Here is a 21594-nt window from a genome sequence, read left to right on the forward strand (position 1 = left end):
GTTGATTAGTTCAACTGAGTGACAGAGAATGGAAGAGGGAATAATTTCCTCACTCTGTGATTCAATGTTGTCTTAAATCTCTTTCCCAGAACCACCTGAAGTCCCTCTTATCACCTTAGACCACTTAAAATCACTTAACTTCCCAATGGAATATACATCCCACACTTCAGAAAATATTAAGCTATAGAATAGATAACTCTGAGAAAGCTAATTCACAATCCTACTCAGAAAAAATTATTAGAGATCTCTCAAGACTTCTTTGACCCCTATTTAGTTTCAGAAACTGCTACAGAGAGTTAGGAATTCTAGTCTTAATTTTCTGTGTGACTGTGGCCAAGTTACTTCATTTTTCTGGACCTCTGTTTCCTCAACCTTAAAATAAGAAAGTCAAAATAGATTCATGTTTTCTCTTCTCTTCTCCTTCTCACTTCAGGAATAAAAGGAGGGGGCAAAGGTGAAGCTGTGGGTTTCCCAAACCTATTCTTCAAAGCAATTCTGGGAAGATCAGTTTTACATATAGACCTGTTCGCTAGGAGGAGTAGGAGAAGGAAGAGAGAGAGAGAGACAGAGAGGGAGAGGGAGAGAGAGAGAGGAGCAGGTGGAGAGCAGAAAAGGAGGGGAAGGGAGACGAGAAAGACAGGAGAGAAAGAAAAAGAAACTAGACTTAAAAAAAATATACAGGTACCACCTCACCTTGCACTTATTAGGATGGCTACTATCAAAAACAGAGAAAATAAGTGTCAGTAAGGATATGGAGAAATTGGAACCCTTGTGTACTGTTGGTAGAAACGTAAAATGGTGCAGCCACTAAGGAAAACAGTATGGCAGTTCCTCAAAAAATTAAAAATAGAATATACCATATGATCCAGTAATTCCACTTCTGAGTACATACTCAAAAGAACTGAAAGCAAGGTCTCAAAGAGATACTTGTACACCCACGTTCATAGCAGCACTATTCACAAAAGCCAAAAGGTGGATGCACTCAAGTGTCCTTTGACAGATGAATGGATAAACAAAATGTGGTGTGCATACATACAACGGAATATGATTCAGCGTTAAAAAGGAAGGAAATTCTGCACAGGTTACAACATGGATGAACTCTGACAACACTATCCTTCATGAACAAGCCAATCACAAAAAGACAAATACTACATGATTCCACTTATTTGCATACCTAGAGTAGTCAAATTCATAGAAACAAAAAGTAGAACAGAGGTTACCAGGGGAAATGGGGAGTTACTGTTTAAGGGGTGTAGTTTCAGTTTTGCAAGATGAAAAGAGTTCTCGAGGCTGGTTGCACAACACCGTGAATGTACTTAACACTACTGAACTGTACACTTAAAAGTGGTTAAGATGGTAAATTTTATGTTATGTTTATTTTACCACAAATTAAATTTAAAAAAACATACAAGTTAAAAAAGCTCCACAAAGATGACATTTAAGATTACTTTCAGTTCCACAGTCTTTGAATTAGCATTAACAACTACATAATTTATCATGGCCATGATACAGGTTCATGAACAAAATTAGAACAAAAAAATTATTTATCCCATAAACATTACCCACAATATTTACAGTATGTATCTTATAACCGTTAATCTCTATGATCCAGGAATGAGCTTCAATGGCTACTAATAATACTTACTCACACTCTCTACAGAGAGTCACTAAAATATTACCTAAATGTTGGAAATCTTATGACCAAATAGAAAATTCTGCAGATTTAAAATTACAATTAATCTCTCTGCAAAGCTGTCACCTCCACTTTGAAGGCCATTAATTCCCAGTCCAAATGAAGGGTAGTCTCTTCTGTGCTCTCCCAGAGTAACATTATTACACTCTCATAGTCAAACCTGTGTCAGAATGAGCTGTACACCTCTGCCACTCTACCTTGATTCTGAGTGCCAGTGAGCAGGACTTCGCCATGCGACAGCTTATTCATCTTACCTGGCTCTGTCCATGGCACACTGTAGTCACTCTGCACTTATTAAATTCATTTGAATTAGCGTACCAACTACTCATAAATTCTTAGGTTTCTCAATACTTGTTGGTAAGAGGACTTCTAAAATTAAATAAATCATCTCATTTCATTTTGTTGTATAGTTCTATTTATTTCTTATTGAAAATATATAACCTGATCTAAGTTAATTTATCATTATAAAATTTTGTATTTTCTTATTCTCCTTGGTCTTAACTCAAATTTTAAAAAATTACTTGAACTCATCTAAGTGTATTTTAGAAATCTATTTAATTAGACACAAATTAGGTATTTACTGGCTTAAACAAAAGTAGAAATGGAAGAATAATAAACTATTAGAAGGCAAAAATATTTAAGTATATATAGTTGAATAATAAGCACATAAGCAGATGCTCAACATCATTAATCATCAGAGAAACACAAACTAAAACCAAATGAGATAACACTACATAACTCACTAGCACGGCTAAAATTAAAAACATTAACAATTCCAAGTTTGGTAAGGATGTCAAGCAACTAGACCTCTTCATACACTGCTGGTGGGAATATAAAATGGTATAACCACTTTGGAAAAGAGTATGGCAATTTCTTATAAGGTTAAACAAACATTTACCCTATGACCCAAGAGGTCCACTCATTAGTATTTACCCAAGAGAAACAAAAACATATGTCTGCACAAAGACTTAATAGACAAATGTGCAAAACTGGAAATAAACCAAATGTTCACTGGTAGGTGAATGGATAAACAAATTGCGATACATTGTTACAACGGAACGTTATTCATCAATAAAAAAGGAATGAACCATTGATAGACACAAAAACATGGATGAACCTCCAAAATACTTTGGTGAGTGAAAGAAGCCAGACACAAAAGAGTAGATGATGTATGTTTATTTATTTGAAATTCTAGAAAAGATAAAACAATCTAAACAACAGCAGATCAGTATTTTCCTGGAGTTGGGAATGGGGGAGGGGAGGAACTGAGAGTAAAGAAGCACGAGGGAACTATTTGGGGTGATAACTATTTGATTGTGATGGTGTTTATACGAGTATATATATTTCTCAAAATTCATCAAACTGTACATTTAATGGTAGATTATATATACATGATACCCTCTTCCTGGGAAGTTATAGGATAGCAATATTTTGGTTTTATAGTTTCCAAACTCTTTTGATTATTTTCCTCTCTTACTTAACAAAACTGTACTTATAAATTACTTACATGTTCTATTGCATTAATAGAAATTTACACTTGACAAAATATATAGAAAAATAGGAATTATAAAGAGCTAAAGATCAAATATTTAAATGTCCTGTTAATTGAGGCAACTTCATCAGCTAATCTAATGGCATGATATATACTTAAGTAAGAGGTTCATAACTGCAGAGAGTGGACATAAATTCATACGTCAAAGATCTTCTCAGAACTTAGCACTCGTGCAGCCAACTTCTTATTTAGACAGTGACTGTCTAGACAGACATTTGCCATGTGACTGTCAAAGAATTAGAGACGTGCCCATTCTGCCACCACCTTTGTTTCTGCTTACAATATCAGCGGCATCTTCAATCTCTAGGCTATATCTGGGAAATTTTTTAAGCTGCTAGTCCACATTATAAAGTTAGTTTAATTAAAACTAAACTATATAATCCATTAATTCACCTTGCTGGAAACATAGAAAATGCAACAAACAAGTGAGGGGGCTACCATCAACCCCTCTCCCCTCAGGATGCCTGATTTACATGTGATACATGTAATTTTGTATGTCTTAGTCATATTTCTTCTTTTTTAGCTAAAAAAATAGAAATAGAAATTCTAACATTTCTTTCTCTTACTCTAATAAATCTTGTTGCACAACCTAGGATGTAGATGTTCTGTTCTGGAGACATCTGAGAGTGATCATTTACACTATTCAGAAATTACAGTGTTTAAAAACTGGCATGTGTGTGTGTGCATATTTAACACTAAATATGTGATTAGGTATTTCCAGTCACTATTAATTTAGAAGGCCCTTCAGTACTACCTAGTTCAGTCATTAGCTGAACAAGCCTTTATCAAGCACTTATTACATGCCAGACAGATGGTGAATGCTAGGTTGTACTGCAGTGAGAGCAAAAGAAGACATGGTCCCTGGATCACTGATTTACAATGTAGTTTGGGGGGGAGACACAGATCACGTAATTCAATTAAAACCACAACAAGGAAACATGCTGTGAGGGAAAGGGACAGGACACCGGGCTAGGAGAGTGAATAACAGAAAGGCTTAATCTAGTTTGGGGATCAGGCAGGCTTCCCTGGGACCGTGACTGCTGACCTCTAGTGTTCAAGAGAATACAATTAAAACATGCACAAACATAAACCAAGATATAAACAATGATAGTTGTGGGGCCAACTAGTATGATGAAGCTTTTTTGGTACTCCCTGTACATGTGGTATCATTTAGCTCAATCATTTTCATATTAAGGCTGGTTCTATTCCTCCTTATTAGCCCAAGACAACTATAGTAGTTTGACCTGGCACCAAAGAGATCATAAAGACACATGAAAACACATGGAAACTGAATGGCAGTCTCGATTACAATGTAGTAATTCAGATAATCTAGAATGTGCCCATAGTTTTATTAAAGTTTATTAAAAGGATTATCTAAATAAACACACACACACACACACACACGATTCCTGAGAATATATTCATATATCACATTTTGAGAAGAACTACTCTTTGCAATTATTTTCTTACCTCCAGCTCCTAGTAGAGTGTCTGATTTATGAATCAATAACATGTCCTCATATCTGTAAAACAGTTTGTAGTTTCTAAAGCACAATTTCAAAGATTTTCTCATTTGATCCTAATAACAATTCTGGGTAAAATATCTATTTCAAAGATGAGGAAGCAAAGGCAGGGTGGTACTTCTTCAAGGTACCACCAGGAAGTTTCCCACAATTGCCCCCTCCCATTAACTGACTCACATCCAAATTATATTATGTGTTCTTCCTCCTCGCTCCTACAGCTCCACATGTACACTTCAGGCATTACTATTCTCTGTGTCATCTCCTGTTTACCTGTCAGTCTCTTAGACCTAATCGTCAAGATCTTCAGTTCCTGGCCCCTAACAGATGCTCAATCAATGTTTGCCAAATGAGCTCCCATAGTATAGTTATGGAAACTGAAGGACGGGGAGGTTACAGTGACTTGCTCAATACCACGTAGCTTATAAGTGGCAGACCTGGCATTCCAACTCATTCACACCTCCTTAGATCAAATTTGAGTCACTGTTCCTTTAGCCCATATATCTAATATTTTAGGGCAATATTATTACTCTACATAGGAAGCAGAGTATCAAACATTCTTTTAATAGCAACTTAAAGTATTACCAACCAAAACATAGGTACAAATATAATTTAAGCTTAAACATTAAAAATATTTTCCACATGTGAAATAAATTGTCTACTAAGATCTATTAGCATTATCAGTAGTCTATTTTTATAATGAGTGTTTAAAGAGTATGGATTTTGTTTATGACACTAGCTTCTCTAGGTCATACATTTTTTCCTAGATAGAGTTCCTCAACTACTCTGATGCTCTTTTGCTTTGCTATTTTTTAATATCTATTTAAAATAAATAGCTAAAGAAACACTCAATTTCTGTGAAGTGTATTTATGAAACTGCTGGGAAAAATTAAAAGTAATCATGAGTTTTAAATTTATAACTGTCTACCAGATTGATGAACCACAGGCAACAAACACGTTAGTGAACCTCAACATCAAGGCACAGCCTTGAAAATAAGCACAATAACAAAAAAAAGAAAAAAATATTGGTAAAAAGGCTTTGCATAGAATAGTTACGTTATTAACAGTCAGAAATAGGACTGTAACCAATGGCCTGGTCAGTTTCATGAAATTCAGAAAATGTATTATTACTGGGAACTAAAGCTTAGGTTCACTCAAGGTAAAATTAATTTATTTACTATAACTTTCCAAAAACTTCATAATTTTGCTCTATTATTTCAACCTACAGTTTCATTACAAAAATAAATAAACAACAACAAAAAACTCAGGTTAGGGGCCAGTCCAGTGGCGTAGTGGTTAAGTTTCACATGCTCCGCTTTGGTGGCTCGGGGTTTGCAGGTTCAGATCCTGGGTGCGGACCTAGCTGTTCATCAAGCTATGCTGCGGCGGTGTCCCAGCAGGAAGTGGAAAGTATTCCCAGGTGTCCTTTCCTCAGATTATCTGGATGATGACATTTTACTACATTGAGTTTATCATTTTTTTCCCTTCTTTTTTTAAAATTCTATATTTACTGATGCTCACACTTGGGGTCTGGGTTTAGATAGGGCTTTAGGAAGTTCAAGGTTGGTAATTTTTTCATTTGCTAGTTATTGTGCTCAAATAGCTCTTTACCCCAGATGCTCTTGTTTGCTTCACTAGTTTTGCTTGTGGCATTTCTCAAAAATGCATTGTGGCGGCTGGCCCCCTGGTCTAGTGGTTAAGTTTGACATGCTCTGCTTCAGCAGGCCAGGATTTCGGGTTTGGTTCCCAGGTGTGGACCTACACACTGCTTGTCAGCCATGCTGTGGCAGCAACCCACAAATAAAATAGAGGAAGATTGGCACAGATATTGGCTCAGGGAAAATCTTCCTCAACAACAAGAACAAAAGAATTGTGATTCATAGAGCTAAAATAATCCTTCTTGACACAGAGCAGATCACATTCTTTGCCATGGGACTGCCATGGTTAGTACCACTATGTCAATGGGCTTACACCACTTTACAGTTTATCTTGTTAGAACTCATCTGACTCCTCATCTCTGTAGGATAGAGCTTAATAGCTCAGGTTCTGAAGTCACATGACTTGAGTTTGACTCGACTAAACAAAATCATGGTGGGAGGAAGGTATATTTGTTTAAACTGATTATCAGGCTTAGGATTTAGCACTGAGCTACTAAGCAACCAGGACAAAGGGTGGCTCTGATTTCCTCTAGATAGAAAGTATATGAGTTTATTAGGATTGTAAGGAAAATTGACCACCAGAGTCTCAGCAGAAATGTCTATGAATGATATCAACACAATGTTTTAAAGAAAATCAAGAGGCATTAATGTGTGTTTATTTTAAAATTAGCTGTGGATAGATGAAGGGCAAAATAATCATTTTTCAAGGATAGAAAAGATATGTTAAGTGTTCTACGGAATTAGGCTTCTGATATGCTGGTTTGATATAGGTATCAAGTTTGAATAATTTTGATGAACAATTCAAGAGTCCAGGAGAGGAGATAATTCTCAAACTCTGTCCCATTTATCCACGGAGGTTCCACAAAGGTATCTCTGGAGCTGCTATCAGGGACAAAAGGAAGCTAAGTGGACAAGACCCAAGTCCTTTCCCCTCCACACACAATGATTTAGTCTGAAGAGTTCAGTTTTTGTATTATTTAGTATATTCCTCCAATATCTACTGAGCACCTACTACTTGTCCAGCATTTACTGGTCCCATGGAAGAAAACTGAAAAAAATAACCATTTGTTAAATGGATAATACAAATATGTCTCACTCTCGAAAGAAATATAACATCATCCCCACACACATACATTGTGTAATTACTGCCTCAGAATATACTTCTCAAACGTCAGCACAGTGAGAGAATGCCAAACGACTGTTTTCCAAAGCAAGATATTTAAATTCTTTGGGCCTCAGTTTTCTTACCTGTAAAAGGGTGATAAGAACCACCTACTTTGCAGGGTTTTATCAGCTGTAGAAATAATGAGCCAAGCATCAAGCACAGGGAACGGTACACAATAGGTGCTGAGTAGATAGCAGCTACTATTATTATGATTCATTGTTTCAATTGGATTTCCGACAAAGTAGAATGGTGGGCAACTTCAAAATGAGAGTTATTAGAGAAAACATAAATAGCTTATATTGCCCAACCAAAAGTTACCTAACACCCCACCTCACCTCTCACCACTCATCCCTCCCACTCTCTTCTCCAGCCATTTCGACCCTGTCTCAGTTCCACAAATGCACCAGGTTCTCTCTTACACCAAGTCCTCATACACACACTTCCCTCAGAAAACACTTCCTCTTATTCTCTCACCGGTTACCTCCATTCTTCAAATCTTAGTCTGGAAAGATTTCCCTGACTAGCTCAGACTAAAAATAACAATTTGTTTTTTTTACTTTTTTTTTTTTTTTAAGATTTTATTGTTTTCCTTTTTCTCCCCAAAGCTCCCCGGTACATAGTTGTATGTTCTTAGTTGTGGGTTCTTCTAGTTGTGGCATGTGGGACGTCACCTCAGCATGGTTGATGAGCACTGCCATGTCCACGCCCAGGATTCGAACTGACGAAACACTGGGCCACCTGCAGAGGAGCGCGTGAACTTAACCACTTGGCCACGGGGCTGGTCCCTAAAAATAACAATTTTTATTTGGACCTTAAAGTTTCTCTTTCTTTTACATACTGATGGCAAACAGGCTCAGCTATATACTGAGATCTATTATACTGAGAGTGAATTTTTAGCACAGATAATTTTGTTTGGCTAAGAGGGCAGGTGCTCTATTTAAATTATGTTTCAAATTGTTCAAATTATGTAAACAGTAGTGCCAGTTATCCTGAAGTTTTTTACTTTCTGCTCAAGTAAAATTTTTTTTTTTTTTTTTTAAAGATTTTATTTTTTCCTTTTTCTCCCAAAGCACCCCCAGTACATAGTTGTACATTCTTCGTTGTGGGTCCTTCTAGCCGTGGCATGTGGGAAGCTGCCTCAGCATGGTCTGATGAGCAGTGCCATGTCCGCGCCCAGGACCACCAACGAAACACTGGGCCGCCTGCAGCAGAGCGCGCGGCCTTAACCACTCGGCCACGGAGCCAGCCCCACAAGTAAAAATTTTTATACAACAAATTGACCTTTCCAAGCAAAAAAAAAGTACTGATGTCAAAACTGATTGACTGAAAAGGAAATTAGATATTCATAGAGAACATTATATATCTCTATGAACAAAATTACAGAATCAAATAAAAGAAGTCTATATAAGAAAGAAATTTGTTAAAGAAGAAAATTTCTGCAATTCAACTCTGGGAGGTCCTTTGGAATAGTTGCACTAAATGAATACTAGTTTAAGTCTCTTCTAACTAGAAACACAAACCCCAATTAGGCTAGCTAAGATATTAATATACTATTCTCACCTTAATTTTCTAAAGTCTTAAATCCTACCACAATACTATACTTGATCCAAAAGTATTATATTTCACGAATTGAATAAAATACTAGAGGTATCCCTGATCCTTACTGAGAAATCTTCTGGGATTTTCTCTAATCACTGTGGTGACTGCACTGGGTGCCTATCCAGGGTGGAGAATACCAATGTCATCCCCTGCAGCTCAGACCATTCTGATCTGGTGCCTGAGCCTCCCTAATTCACAATCCACAGCAATAAAAGGAAGGATCAGAGGTTCTTGCTTAGGAAAGAAAATGAAAACAACCAGTTTTTAAGATTAAAATAGCTGCAGAAAATGAGTTACTTGTGAGGGCAAAGAGAGAAAATGAAAAGACAAATCTTATATAAAAGAGAGTCCAAAACCCCAAAATATTCCATTAGAGGAGTCAGACAATATTACTACTACTACCACTAACAATGAAAATAATAATAAAAAACAATAAATTTATTAAAGGTTTATTATATACCAGATCCTATCCTAAATTATTTAATAAATATATTATTTAATACCCATAGCTAAGTATAAACTAGATATTATTATCCCTGTTTTAGACATGAGGAAACGGAGTTGCAGAAAGGTTAATAATTTGTCCAAAGTCATACAACTAGAAAGAGCTAGAGCCAGGATTTGAACACAAATCTTCTAACTATGAAGTTAGAAACCTTCTAACTATTACTAACATTCTCTTAACCTCTATGAATCCTGCTTTCCTTGATGAAGTAGGCCTCAAAAAAACAAAAGGGGAAGCCCAAAAGCAAGGGACGAAGAGAGATACATGATAATCAACAGTTTCCTGTGTCAAAGAAAAATCCAGAAAGATCCTAGAGAATATTATTGGATTTGGTTCTGTTCAAAGTGCACAGTACCCATATTTATAAAGGTGGCATCCAAATTTCATAGGATTAAGAAATGGCTAGACAAAAGGGAAATAGAGTAGACAAATGTAGATGTCTCTATCAAGAAAACTGGCAGTGGGGAAATACATAAAGAAATACATCAGCTGAAGAGGGAAAAGAAGGAAAATACTAGGAAGAGAATAAATGTAAAGACACCACAAATGGGTTATCTGACAACCTCTCACAGGAGGGTCTTGTGCAACATTGTTCCACATCCCTCACTTCCTAACCCCCTCACATCCCAGTACAATTTCCTGATTCCACTTGAGCTCTTCTATGCTTTTCTCTATCAGAAATACCCTCTTCCAGTTTACTTCCATTGTGAACTCCAACTTCTCCTTCAGCAGGCAGCTCAAAGGTCACATCCTTAGTGAAGACAGTACTGACCCTCACTCCCAAGAACAATCTCCATCTTCACTCCTGAGGCACTAAAAAATTGGCTTCCTATGATCAGGAACCATGTCGAACTACCTTTGAAACCCCAGCATTTAACACAATGCCTTGCATATTTCCTTTTAAAATATAGTATCCAGAACTGATCTCAATGTTCTAACTCCAGATAAGAAAATATTTTAAAAATCACTTAACAGAAAATAAAAAACTATGATTACTCAATTATTTAAATAGTAGAGCTCTTATTTTTACAAATATTCAGTAGAAGTGGTCAACTGTAGGGCCTTTATATTGGATTGGCACAGCAAAATTTCTTTCAATTGTAAATTATCACGTTCCTTCAAAATACCTTACTTTTTCATATTGGATACTAAAAATTAGCAGTTCTTGTTCTAAAAATAAGTAAGCTCTTCAAGAGCTAAAATCACTGTCTTTTGTTTTTTTTATAAAAAGACATTCAACTGGAATTCATTTTAAAATGTAACCCCATCTTTTAGGATGTCTGCCACAGTCTTAATTATGAGAACACGGTCCCCTTAGGGAACCAAGCCAATGAGACTCAAGTCCCAACTAAGAGCAAACGAGAGAAAAATGTCTTTGTTTCTGTTGATTATATGAGATAATGGTGTCAAATGAAAAGAATTCTTTTCACATCCATCAAAGCTAGGATGTGCAGAAAGCAAATCTCTTGACCCTGAAGAGAAAAGAAAGATAAAGACAAGAATGAGAGTGCACTCCCTCTCAGGCTTAGCTCTCCCAACTAGCAAAGGGACTCATTTAAGATAGGACTGATCACATATCGATCCAAAAGAATATCCTGTTATGAATTAACATAGTATAAGCAATCTTTTTTTCCCTGAACCACTATTGATTGCTTCCACCAAAAGAACTTCCTCCTGGGGTGTCTTGCTAATTATCACTGTTTCTTTCTGGTTGTAATAATATACTACATCACAGGAATACGGCAAACAGGAGTGAAGACAGAAATGACTCACTGTTGAAGCTGTGGTCTAAGGAATATGAGGATCTCAGGAGTATTCCTAACAAAGTGAAATTCCCAAAATCTATTTCCTAAAGGTTGAGGCATCATTTTATAGATAGCCATAATGAATAGATCTATGGGAGAAGATTCATTTAAAACTCACCCTTCTGGAAGATTGCCCTTTGCCTAGAAACTAACTGACTATTCTGGTTGGATCTGTTTCCCAAACAAAACGTCAATTATCTTCTTCACCACAGGGATAATATGCTCACTCTCCAGGACATACTCATTACTTACGTGGACATGCTAAATATGTGATAGACTGATACTAAAGAAAAAGAAACAATATAGCCATACAGCTATTACTTTCATTTTGATAACTCAAAATACACACAAAGAGCCACTGCCTATGTAGGTGATTTGTATAAAAACAAAGGTTCTTATCTGAATATAATTTTGAAATGAGTCTTTATCACATAAAAAGAGGTTCAATGTCTTAATTATATACCAAAGATTCACTAGGAACACACTGAGTCCCTGGGCAGGAAAAGGTAAAGACTGCAGTCTCTAGTAATAAAAGAATTTGAATAAGGTAGACAGCTTCTTTCAAAAAAATTATTTTTGAACTCACAATAGAAGCCCCTCAACCCCAGTGCTCCACTGTACCTGGGATGTTATGTTTAGAAGAAGCAGTATAGAGACAACACACTTGCCCACTTTGAGAGAAAAGATGTGTGCCCTTTTCCAAGGAAAAGGGAAGACGGGCAGAGACAGTCGAGAGAGGAAGAACTATAGTAGGGAGTGCAGCTAAAGCTGGGAAACTTGAATGGGAGAAAAAATTCTTGGAGTCCTGGTTCAAGCTGGTTTAGGAAACATCCTCAATGTCAGTAGCATTTGTAGAATATCTGGAGCCCAAGATTAAAACAAGGAACAGAATTCTAATTTTTATCTCCATTCTACCTTGAAAAGAATCTAAACTGGCTGGCTATGGAAGAGAATGGAATAGTAGGATTTTTAATTCAGCTCTAGGACAAGCAGGTTAGAAGACCTCTTAGATTTAGGCATTAAATGACCAATGTGAAGAAAAATCTGCAAGAAACTAACAAATCACTCAAGGCGAGGAGAGGGGAAGGAAGCACAGCTTACGTCTAGTTATAGTCTACAGAAACCCCCCAGTCCAAAGAGTCTTTTTATAAAGATGATAGGATGCTAATATCAAAATTTTAGTTTCTAATGAAGATACTACACTTGAACATTTGTATAGATCTTACTGAATTGGGTAACAATGTCTATATTTGGAAGCTGAGACTTGATGATGTTTTGTGAAATGAAAAATTGCAAAAGAAATTTGATAAAGTATTATATATCAAGACCTTGCAATCATTGCTCAGAATTCTCCATTCCTGAACCAGATTGTCTAAGGAAAGCTGACAAATTGATTCTTGAGATCATACAGAATAAATGAAAAAACATTGAAATAATTTTAGAATCAACATTTTATTTGATACTTATTACATAGTGAAATTAGAAACCTGAGGGCTTGGAAGAAACAGAACCATATATTAAGATCTTAAAATTTTCTGGTTTCTCAACATTTTAATACATATAATATTACATGTCTCAACATCTAAAAACATTTAGCTATAGGTTTTCTCTTTATGTCAAAATGGCCAAAGCAAAGACACAATGGAATGTTGAATCAATAGAACTACCTACCTTTGACATCAATGCCATGATCTCAATATAACATCATGGGTCAGTGACAAAAGCGAGAAACTTTTAAAGGTGTGCTACTACAGTTTGAAAAGTCAAGATGACATTAGGACATTAACAATACAAAGATTATAGGCATGTTAGAGCAATAAGAAATTACTCTAGCACTAATCTTATCAGTTAGAGACAGTTTACGTCCACAGGGACAGCTTCAGAATGCAGTGGGGAGCTTCAAACTTGACACTGATCTAGCGGGAAAAAAGAAAGAAAAGAAAGGACAGAAGAAAAAATCCTTTCAAACAAGCCTGGAAGGACAACGTAACAGGAATCTCCAGGCAAATATCACACTAACCCAGTATGTGAAATAAAACCCTTTGTTGACAAAAAAAAAAAAAAAAAAAAAGGAGAGTTCTCACCTTCTTTGCTTGGTGTAAGGGGACATAGGGTATCACCTGCCTTGAATGTCCTAGAGGAAAGAGCTAACTTCAGGAAGTGAAAAATATGCCTGTTGGGAATAAGCCATATGGCATCATAAAACAATGTTTTCCAAAGTGTGGTCCATGAGTACCTGAGATCATTTTTTATGAGGACATAAACAAAGTGCATCTGTGTAGGTGTAATCTTCTATTTATGGCTAGTGATAATGATTTTCCACTTCTGGTAGCAACTTAAGTTTTGGTTTTTAATATAAAAAGTGATTCTATTTAAGAAGCAATCAGATCTCTCCACCCAAACTCCATGCAGTGAGGTGACTGGCCTTCCCTAACTTTGGTGAAAGTTTGGAGGTTGATTCTTTGGTTTAATCTCTGCACTGAGAAAGACCAAGATCAGGTGATACCACATGAAAAAGAGAAGGATTAAGTGAATTAGTGCAAGAAGTACCCAACTCTCGTCCCCTACTCAGCTCCCAGGCAGCAAAGCATTCACCCACTAGACAGAAGTTTTTTTAAAAAATATGACCAGCCCAAGAGAAAAAACAAAGACACTGAACATCAGAGGGTCCCCAGATAAAAAGTCCAGTCAGTAACACTATGTCGAAGTCAACAAGACCCGCTCATGCATTCAAATTAGCTTTTTATCCTCACATTTTAAAATATGGATAAACACCCAAAGATTATCAGACATCTGAGAAAAGCTACTAAAATAAAAGACAGAGACCAAAAAAACCCAAAAAGAACAAAGTACCTTGAAATAAACAGACTACACGAAGAACAGAAAATTTCAACAACTTAAAAAAATTAGTATCTTCAGAGAGAGATAAAAATATAATCAGGAAATAAAAAGTGATGTTATAAAAAGGAATGTAGAGAGAAATTTTAAAAAGCTCTTGAAAATTAAACTGATGATAGCAGAAAGAAAAGTTAAGATGAGCTCGGTGATAAAACTGAAAGTAGAACAGGGGCCTGCCCCGTGGCTGAGTGGTTAAGTTCACACGCTTGGCTTCGGTGGCCCAGGGTTTTGCCAGTTCAGATCCTGGATACGGACATGGCACCGCTCATCAGGCCATGCTGAGGCAGTGTCCCACATGCCACAACTAGAAGGATCCACAACTAAAAATATACAACTATGTACCGGGGGGGTTTGGGGAGAAAAAGGAAAAATAACATCTTAAAAAAAAAAAAATGAAAGTAGAACAAAAATTCCAAAAAGTAAAAAAGGAGAAAAAAGAAGGGAGGTAATGGTAAGTGAAAGAATTGAAGCAAATTTCCTAGAAGTGAAGAACATGAATATCCGTCTTGAAAAGGGCCTTCAAAGTTCTAGCACAAGGTATGAAACAGACCCACATCAGGGCACACCATCATGAAATTTCAAGAAACTGGGATTTAAAACATTCTATAAACTTTCAGAGAGGAAAAAAAACATGTAGGTCACATACAAAGGATCAGAAATCAGAACGGTGTTTGAATTTTCCATAGCAATCCTGCAAACAAGAAAACAATGGAGCAACCTTTACAAAATGAAAATGATTTCCAACCCAAAACTCTGTACCCATCTGACTACCAAGCAACTGTGAAGATAAATAAATTCCCTCTCAGACACAAAAGAGCTCAAACATTTCTCATTTCTTTGGAAGTTATTAGAAGTTGTGCTCAAGCAAGTGATCCAGGAAACAGGAAAGCCAACATAAGAAAGAGGGAAAAACCCCAGGACGATGGTGAAGGGAAATCCCAGGATGGGAGCTAAGCAAAGGGCATCCAATGCAGACTGGAGCAAGTCAGGATGCTCTGAGAGACTTCTTTAAGAAGAAATACAATCATTAAATCCAGGGAAAGTAAATAAGTTGTACAGGAAAGAAAGGTAACCACAGCTCACTACATGGCTAGATTTGAATAACATTTATATATATCATGGGAACGTAAGCACTGAATAATGATCTACCAAAAATAAAACATAACTATTAGGGTGAAACATGAAATTTTTGTTTTTGTAGATCAAAAACTGCATATAGTTCAACCTAGTACATTAGGAGCATGAGGGATGGAAGGATGTGTGTGTGTGTTTATGGTGGGACCAGAAAGAAGAAAGCATGATAAGACAATGCTTAAAACTAAAAAGACAAGAAACAGTCAAATAAGTTGGTTTTCTTTTTGAGGAAGACTGGCCCTGAGCTAACATCCATGCCCATCTTCCTCTATTTTATATGTGGGATGCCTGCCACAGAAAGGCTTAATAAGCAGGGTGTAGGCCCGCCCCAGTATCCAAACAGGAGAACCCCAGGCTCCCAGAGCAGACTGCATGAACTTAACCGCTGCACCACCAGGCCAGCCCCAAATAAGTACTATTTTTGAAGACATGTAGGTAAATATCAAAATAACAAGTAAATAGAGGTAAAAGTAGTTTCCTCTAAGGAAGGGTTTATGCAAGTAGAGGGAGGCTGAGGACTGCTTTTTTCCTTTGTAAACACAAGCTTGCTGAACTATTTGAGTCTTTACACTATTATAGACACTATATAAGACCTGTAGTAAATATCTGATGATATATAAATTCAATAAAAAGAAAAGCTTTTAAAAAAAGAAAGTAAAGTAAAAGAGAAGAAAAGAAGGGAGGGAGGGAGAGAAGGAGGAAGGAAAGATAGAGGCCGGGAGAGAGGGCCAGATACACGTAGCACAGACATTTCAATGTCATTGAGGGCACGTTGTGGAGACAGGAACAGGATCTCCATCACACTACTATTAGAGACAGCCGCTCTCAAAGCCATTCTTCTTCCACAAATGACACAAAACCCAAACCAGGGTGAGTTTAACTGTTCCACATTTCCTGAATATTGATAGACTGTTGAGTTATCTTTCAAATTATAGATAACACCATCCCAACTGATCTCTACTTACTGTTCGGATAATACGCCATAAGCTACCCTTTTCTGAATTACGTTCAGAGTCTTGAAATTGGTGACGACATCAATAATACCAGACGCTTCTAGAACATCATTTTGGGGAAGACTCATTTTTAATGGTAAAAAAGAAAGAAAGATAAGGATAAGAAACATAACTAATAGATGGAAACATATAAGACTGTTGTTTTAGTAGATCACAACTGCATATAGTTCAACCTAATAAACCGGAAGTGTGAGGGATGGAAGGGCATGTGTGTGTGTGTGCACACATGCATGTGTGTACAGTAGAGACCAGAAAGTGGAGTGTGCTAAGATTAAAAAAAAAGAAAAATCACTTCAGATGTCTTTATTTACCCCGAAAGTCATAGACCCTTTGTAATTCTAGCACTCTCCCTGCCCATCCCACTTGTATCTCCTGAAAAGTATATCACCTTGAGTCCCTCTGTCCATCATTTAGGAAAAGATATCCCTCTCCCTACCAACTTATTCATAATTCTAAGAGCAACATTTGCAAAAGATCCCCCTTGATGCTAAGAAATTACAGGCAAATCTCAAGTCTCATGATAATGCTTTTGGCATGATCTTTCTCATTCGTTTCTTGCCACTGTTTAGATGAAATGACAGGCCAATGTGTTCACAATCCACATGCAGAACTATTAACTGGCATGAATAGCAGTATTTTGTCAGTATCTTTCCTAAACAAGCCAAGTGTCCTGAGTATGAATAAGCCTTGTAGTAAACATGTGATGATGAATCCACTCTCGCTTTTTTAATGGGGTGAGTCAGATCTCCAGATCTTTAAGATAATTTAACTTTCATTAAACAGTATTTATCAGTCACCATAATGCCCAGGCACTTTTGAAAACACCACAAAGGCAAAATCCCTGTCCATGAGGTACAGGTACCCTCTCCTTATTAAGTACTACTGTGAGCCAATTATATAAAAATACGATCGCTGACATTTCAATACGAAAGAAATAGGAAGTTGTGACAAAAACAAGGGAGGGGAGAAGAGAAGGAGAAAGCCTACCTAGGGTGGTCAAATCAGAAATAAATGCTCTCTAGGAGTTGAGAGGTTCTTTCAGAATAGGGATTAGAGGTTGAATATTTATCTTTGCATCCCGACAGCTTAACACAGCAAGAACCTGGCACATCCAGGAAATGCTCAAGAAACATTTGCTGAATTAACCTAAGAACTGAACTAAGCATGTCTTAGCATCCACTGGGCCAAAAAGTATAATCCAATCATCTTTGGACACAGCTATGTTGGGGAGTCAGCACAACGGAAGGCATAGCATCTTCTCTGAGAACAGCAGCTCCTTACCTGTTGTTGTACTGGTACTTGCTGTACCACCTGTGTAGGCACTGCTGCTTGACTAGCCACAGATGTCTGTAAAGTCACTGTCGAACCTGTGTCCGACCCAGTCTCTGATGTCTGCATGATGGTCTCTGAAATATATTAAAATAGAAATAAAGTTTTAAATGCTCTCCTTTATGACTAGCTGTACTGTATTTGTTCTTAATATCTTATACTAACTTTAAACTCTCAGGATACCTCTTACCCAAATTGTCCTGATATTCTATACACATTTATAGTCATTTTGACCTTTCTTTTTTTGGTGAGGAAGATGGACCCTGAGCTAACATCTGTGCCCATCTTCCTCTATTTTGTATGTGGGTTGCTGCCACAGAACAGCTTGATGAGTGGTGTATGTCCCGGCCCAGGATCAGAACCCAGGCCACTGAAGCAGAGCACGCCGAACTTAACCACTACACCACCAAGCTGACCCTGATCACTTTTTAAATATGTACAGAAAATGACCAATCCATATTTTTTTTAAATCCCCATTAGTACCTCCTAGCTTGAGGCTATAAAGGTTGAACTTCATTGAAATCTACTTTCCTTAGGTCTCAAATCTGTTATAAATTGTTTCAAACACATCATAAAACTAGAGTCCAAAATTATGTCAAGATACTCAATTCTCAGAACAAACTCCTAACTGGATGCAAATATGTCACAAACAGTACTTTCTCGACATGTTGATAGACTATTAGGATGTTACCAGAGGTGTACGATTTAGAATAAATTATTTCTAAGGTCCTTTCCAACTTTCAAACTTACTATTCAGTGATCTAAAAAATTAATGTATATCCAAAACCAACTGATATACCCTAAACTTAACAAAACCATTAAGCTCAATAATTTTCTCTGCATGTTGTATGATACAGTACTAAAATCAAAGTTCAATTATATTCTTAAACAAAGATAGCCAAGTATCAATAATGTTTAATATTTTGAAGGATCGGGAGGATCACTATGACACAAATGAGATTTATAAACACAGATAAGAAATTTTACCTCCTTTCATTCACAATTCAACATGGCCCATTTTTCAGTTCTTATGTGCCTGACCTACTACTAACACAGGATTAAAACTTGCAGCATGTACTCTAACAAGTGTGGTTTCTCAGACTTCCTGGCCTTGGCATTCCCTTTTGCTACTTATACAGTCAACAGAATAAATATTCATTTCTTTGCTATTGAGCAAGGACCAGGATTCTAATTTTCTTTCCTGGGGTGAAAAATGATATTTAATTGGTAGCCTAAGAAAAATACTGCATTATGGTTTAAATCTGTGAACAATATGGCAAACATTAATTTTCCCTAAGAAAATTCTGAAAGAGTATTCAGTTCTTTCAAGTAGAAAATTAACCCCTCTCAGCATCTTTTGTCACAGTGTGACCTCTTCCAATTTTTTTCCCCAAACCTTTTCTATCATCTCATTCGGTTTTAGAAATAGACCTCTTAAGACATGCAATCTACTTTCTTATTTTATGAATGAGGAAACTAAAGCCCAGAGAGGCTAAGAGACTAGCTCAAGGTGACCGGAGTAGACATGGGACTGGGCTTTTTCACTTTGAATCTGTGCTTATTTTAATTTGTAGACCTTGACGTTGGCATCACTTCAGGTGATTGAGTATTCTTACTCTTTTGTTAGTCAAAACCCTAAAGCAAAACAATAAACCTTAGCACATACAAAAGATATGGCAGTAACAGCCAGCACTGATTGAGTGTTTAACATATGCTAAGAACTCTTCTAAATGCTTTACATGTTAATTCATAAATAAACTAATCCATGTAATAACCCAATGTGGTTTGTATGATTATAATCTCCATTTACCGATGAGGAACCTCAGGCACACAGAGTGAAGGTGGCTAGGGAGGGGCCTAAAAAATAAAAGGAACGTGACTCCCATTTATTTGGGTCAGCTAATGTTCAGCTCCAAAAAATTGTGAATTTATGGGAAAGGTAAGCTGTAGCTGTCAGTTCTTCCAGTTCCCAAAAGAAGCTGAAAATCTAGATTGTTACACAAAATATCCCAAATAGTGGCTGATTTTTTTTTTTTTTTAATGTAGCATTGATCTCCAAACACATGCACATATTCTCCTTTGGACTAGCATTAAGACCACAGATATGCCTGAAAATGTTTGAGGCTGACTACTCTTGCCTAATTAAGATTACTGCAGCACCAATGTTTCTCAAAATATGGGGAAGGGATACACACATTAGGAACCCTATCTGGACCTCTTCCTTTTCATTCCCTCATAGAGTGGGGAAAAATACCATCCTCAAAGAGGAAGCAAAAGCGAGTGTCCTTTGATTCATTACATCCTTATAGACTATCGATGCCATTTGTACTACAGCAGAGGAGCTAATAGTGAGAGTAAGGTGATGCCTTTCTACAGGAAATGAGGAACAAACCAGATGTTAGATACCATCTTCAGTGAGGTTTTCTTTGCTTCTCTTCCCAACTCCAAGATAACTGGTGGCCTTTATCAGTTTAGAATACAGATGAGGAAAACATGTTACCTCTTATGGCTTCTTGTTTAAGCTGCTTAATCAAAGGTGAGTGAGTTCATATGTGAAGTCACTCACACTAAAACTTCCTTCTCTTTCACCCAGTACTGGCTGGGAACCTTATAGAGGCTTTCTTGCGTGCCCATCCATCGTATTGCAGACCAGTCTACACACCCCTTTTTGGCTTATGACTCGTACTTGGCATCCACTGTTTTAGACCAAACATGCAAGAATATAAAGAATGAAGGTCTCTTTAAAAAGTAAATGTATTTTTAAAGCAACTCCTAACAATTCTCAATAAACCACCTGAGAGATCTCATCAGAAGATAAACAACCTAGTCTTGGAAATTGGCATCCTATGGACTCCACAGACAGGTTTTGGTTCAGAGTGACTATAAATTAAAATTCTTAATTGCCAACATTTAAAACTAAGAAAAGTTTTGGGTTAAAAAACGAATTTCCAGATTATCTTGAAAAATCTGAAAATTTAGAAAAGGTGAGCCTATATTATGTGTTTTATAGGCAAAATATTTAAATAGTGATACTCATTCACTTGCCTGGCTTCTATAGGCATTTGAGCTCATGAGACCTTTTAGGGTAACCAGAAATTTAGTCCTACAAATCCAGATTGAAAATGGAAAATTATTATTTGGGTATTGATAACATTTGAATATTGGATATTGATAACATTTGCACTGATCCACTTCTTTTATACAGAAGAGAAATACCCAAGTTTTGACCACTTTACTAACAGAAATGTGTAACAAAACGATTGGAACTACGATTTTCCTCATTTACAGCTGTGTTGACTGAGGCCCACAGATGTTAAATCATTTAGTGAAAGTCAAACACCTGGAAGTAGAAAAGGAGGGTTTGGACATAACACTAAAGCTCATGCATTAAATGACTAGACCATGTTAGACGTCCTGAGTTTCATAACAGACGTTGTACAGATAGACGTGAAGAGAGTAATGAAAAGCAAACTGGTGAACTTCCAGAAAGTGAAAAAAGGAAAAAGATCTCAACTATTTAACAGGAGTAATCTTTACAGAATAGAGTGGGGAAAATAAGACAGACAGAAAACGATGGCTTATATAACTTAGAGAGTCATGGAGAAATTTCCACCCAGCCTCTGGCTCTGTGTACATACCACATCAAAACTGGCACATAAAGCCTAATCCAAGACAACCAATAACTGTCCCAGGACATCTTCTGGTTACTCTCAAGAATATCCA

At 36.8% G+C, this 21594-nt stretch overlaps 1 protein-coding gene across 16 annotated transcripts in view; it reads right to left on the reverse strand.

Moving 5' to 3' along the window:
• Nucleotides 1-21594, reverse strand: part of RFX3 (regulatory factor X3) — a 263930-nt gene that overhangs the window by 135003 nt on the left and 107333 nt on the right. For all 16 annotated transcript variants that reach the window (XM_070590686.1, XM_008543896.2, XM_008543874.2 and 13 more), the window contains one exon: nucleotides 17824-17948. In XM_070590686.1, coding sequence (XP_070446787.1) covers nucleotides 17824-17940 — 117 coding nt within the window. In that variant the 5' untranslated portion in view covers nucleotides 17941-17948. The remainder of the gene's footprint in view (nucleotides 1-17823; nucleotides 17949-21594) is intronic.

This window comes from Equus przewalskii, chromosome 22, assembly GCF_037783145.1.
Source record: "Equus przewalskii isolate Varuska chromosome 22, EquPr2, whole genome shotgun sequence".
NCBI lineage: Eukaryota > Metazoa > Chordata > Mammalia > Perissodactyla > Equidae > Equus > Equus przewalskii.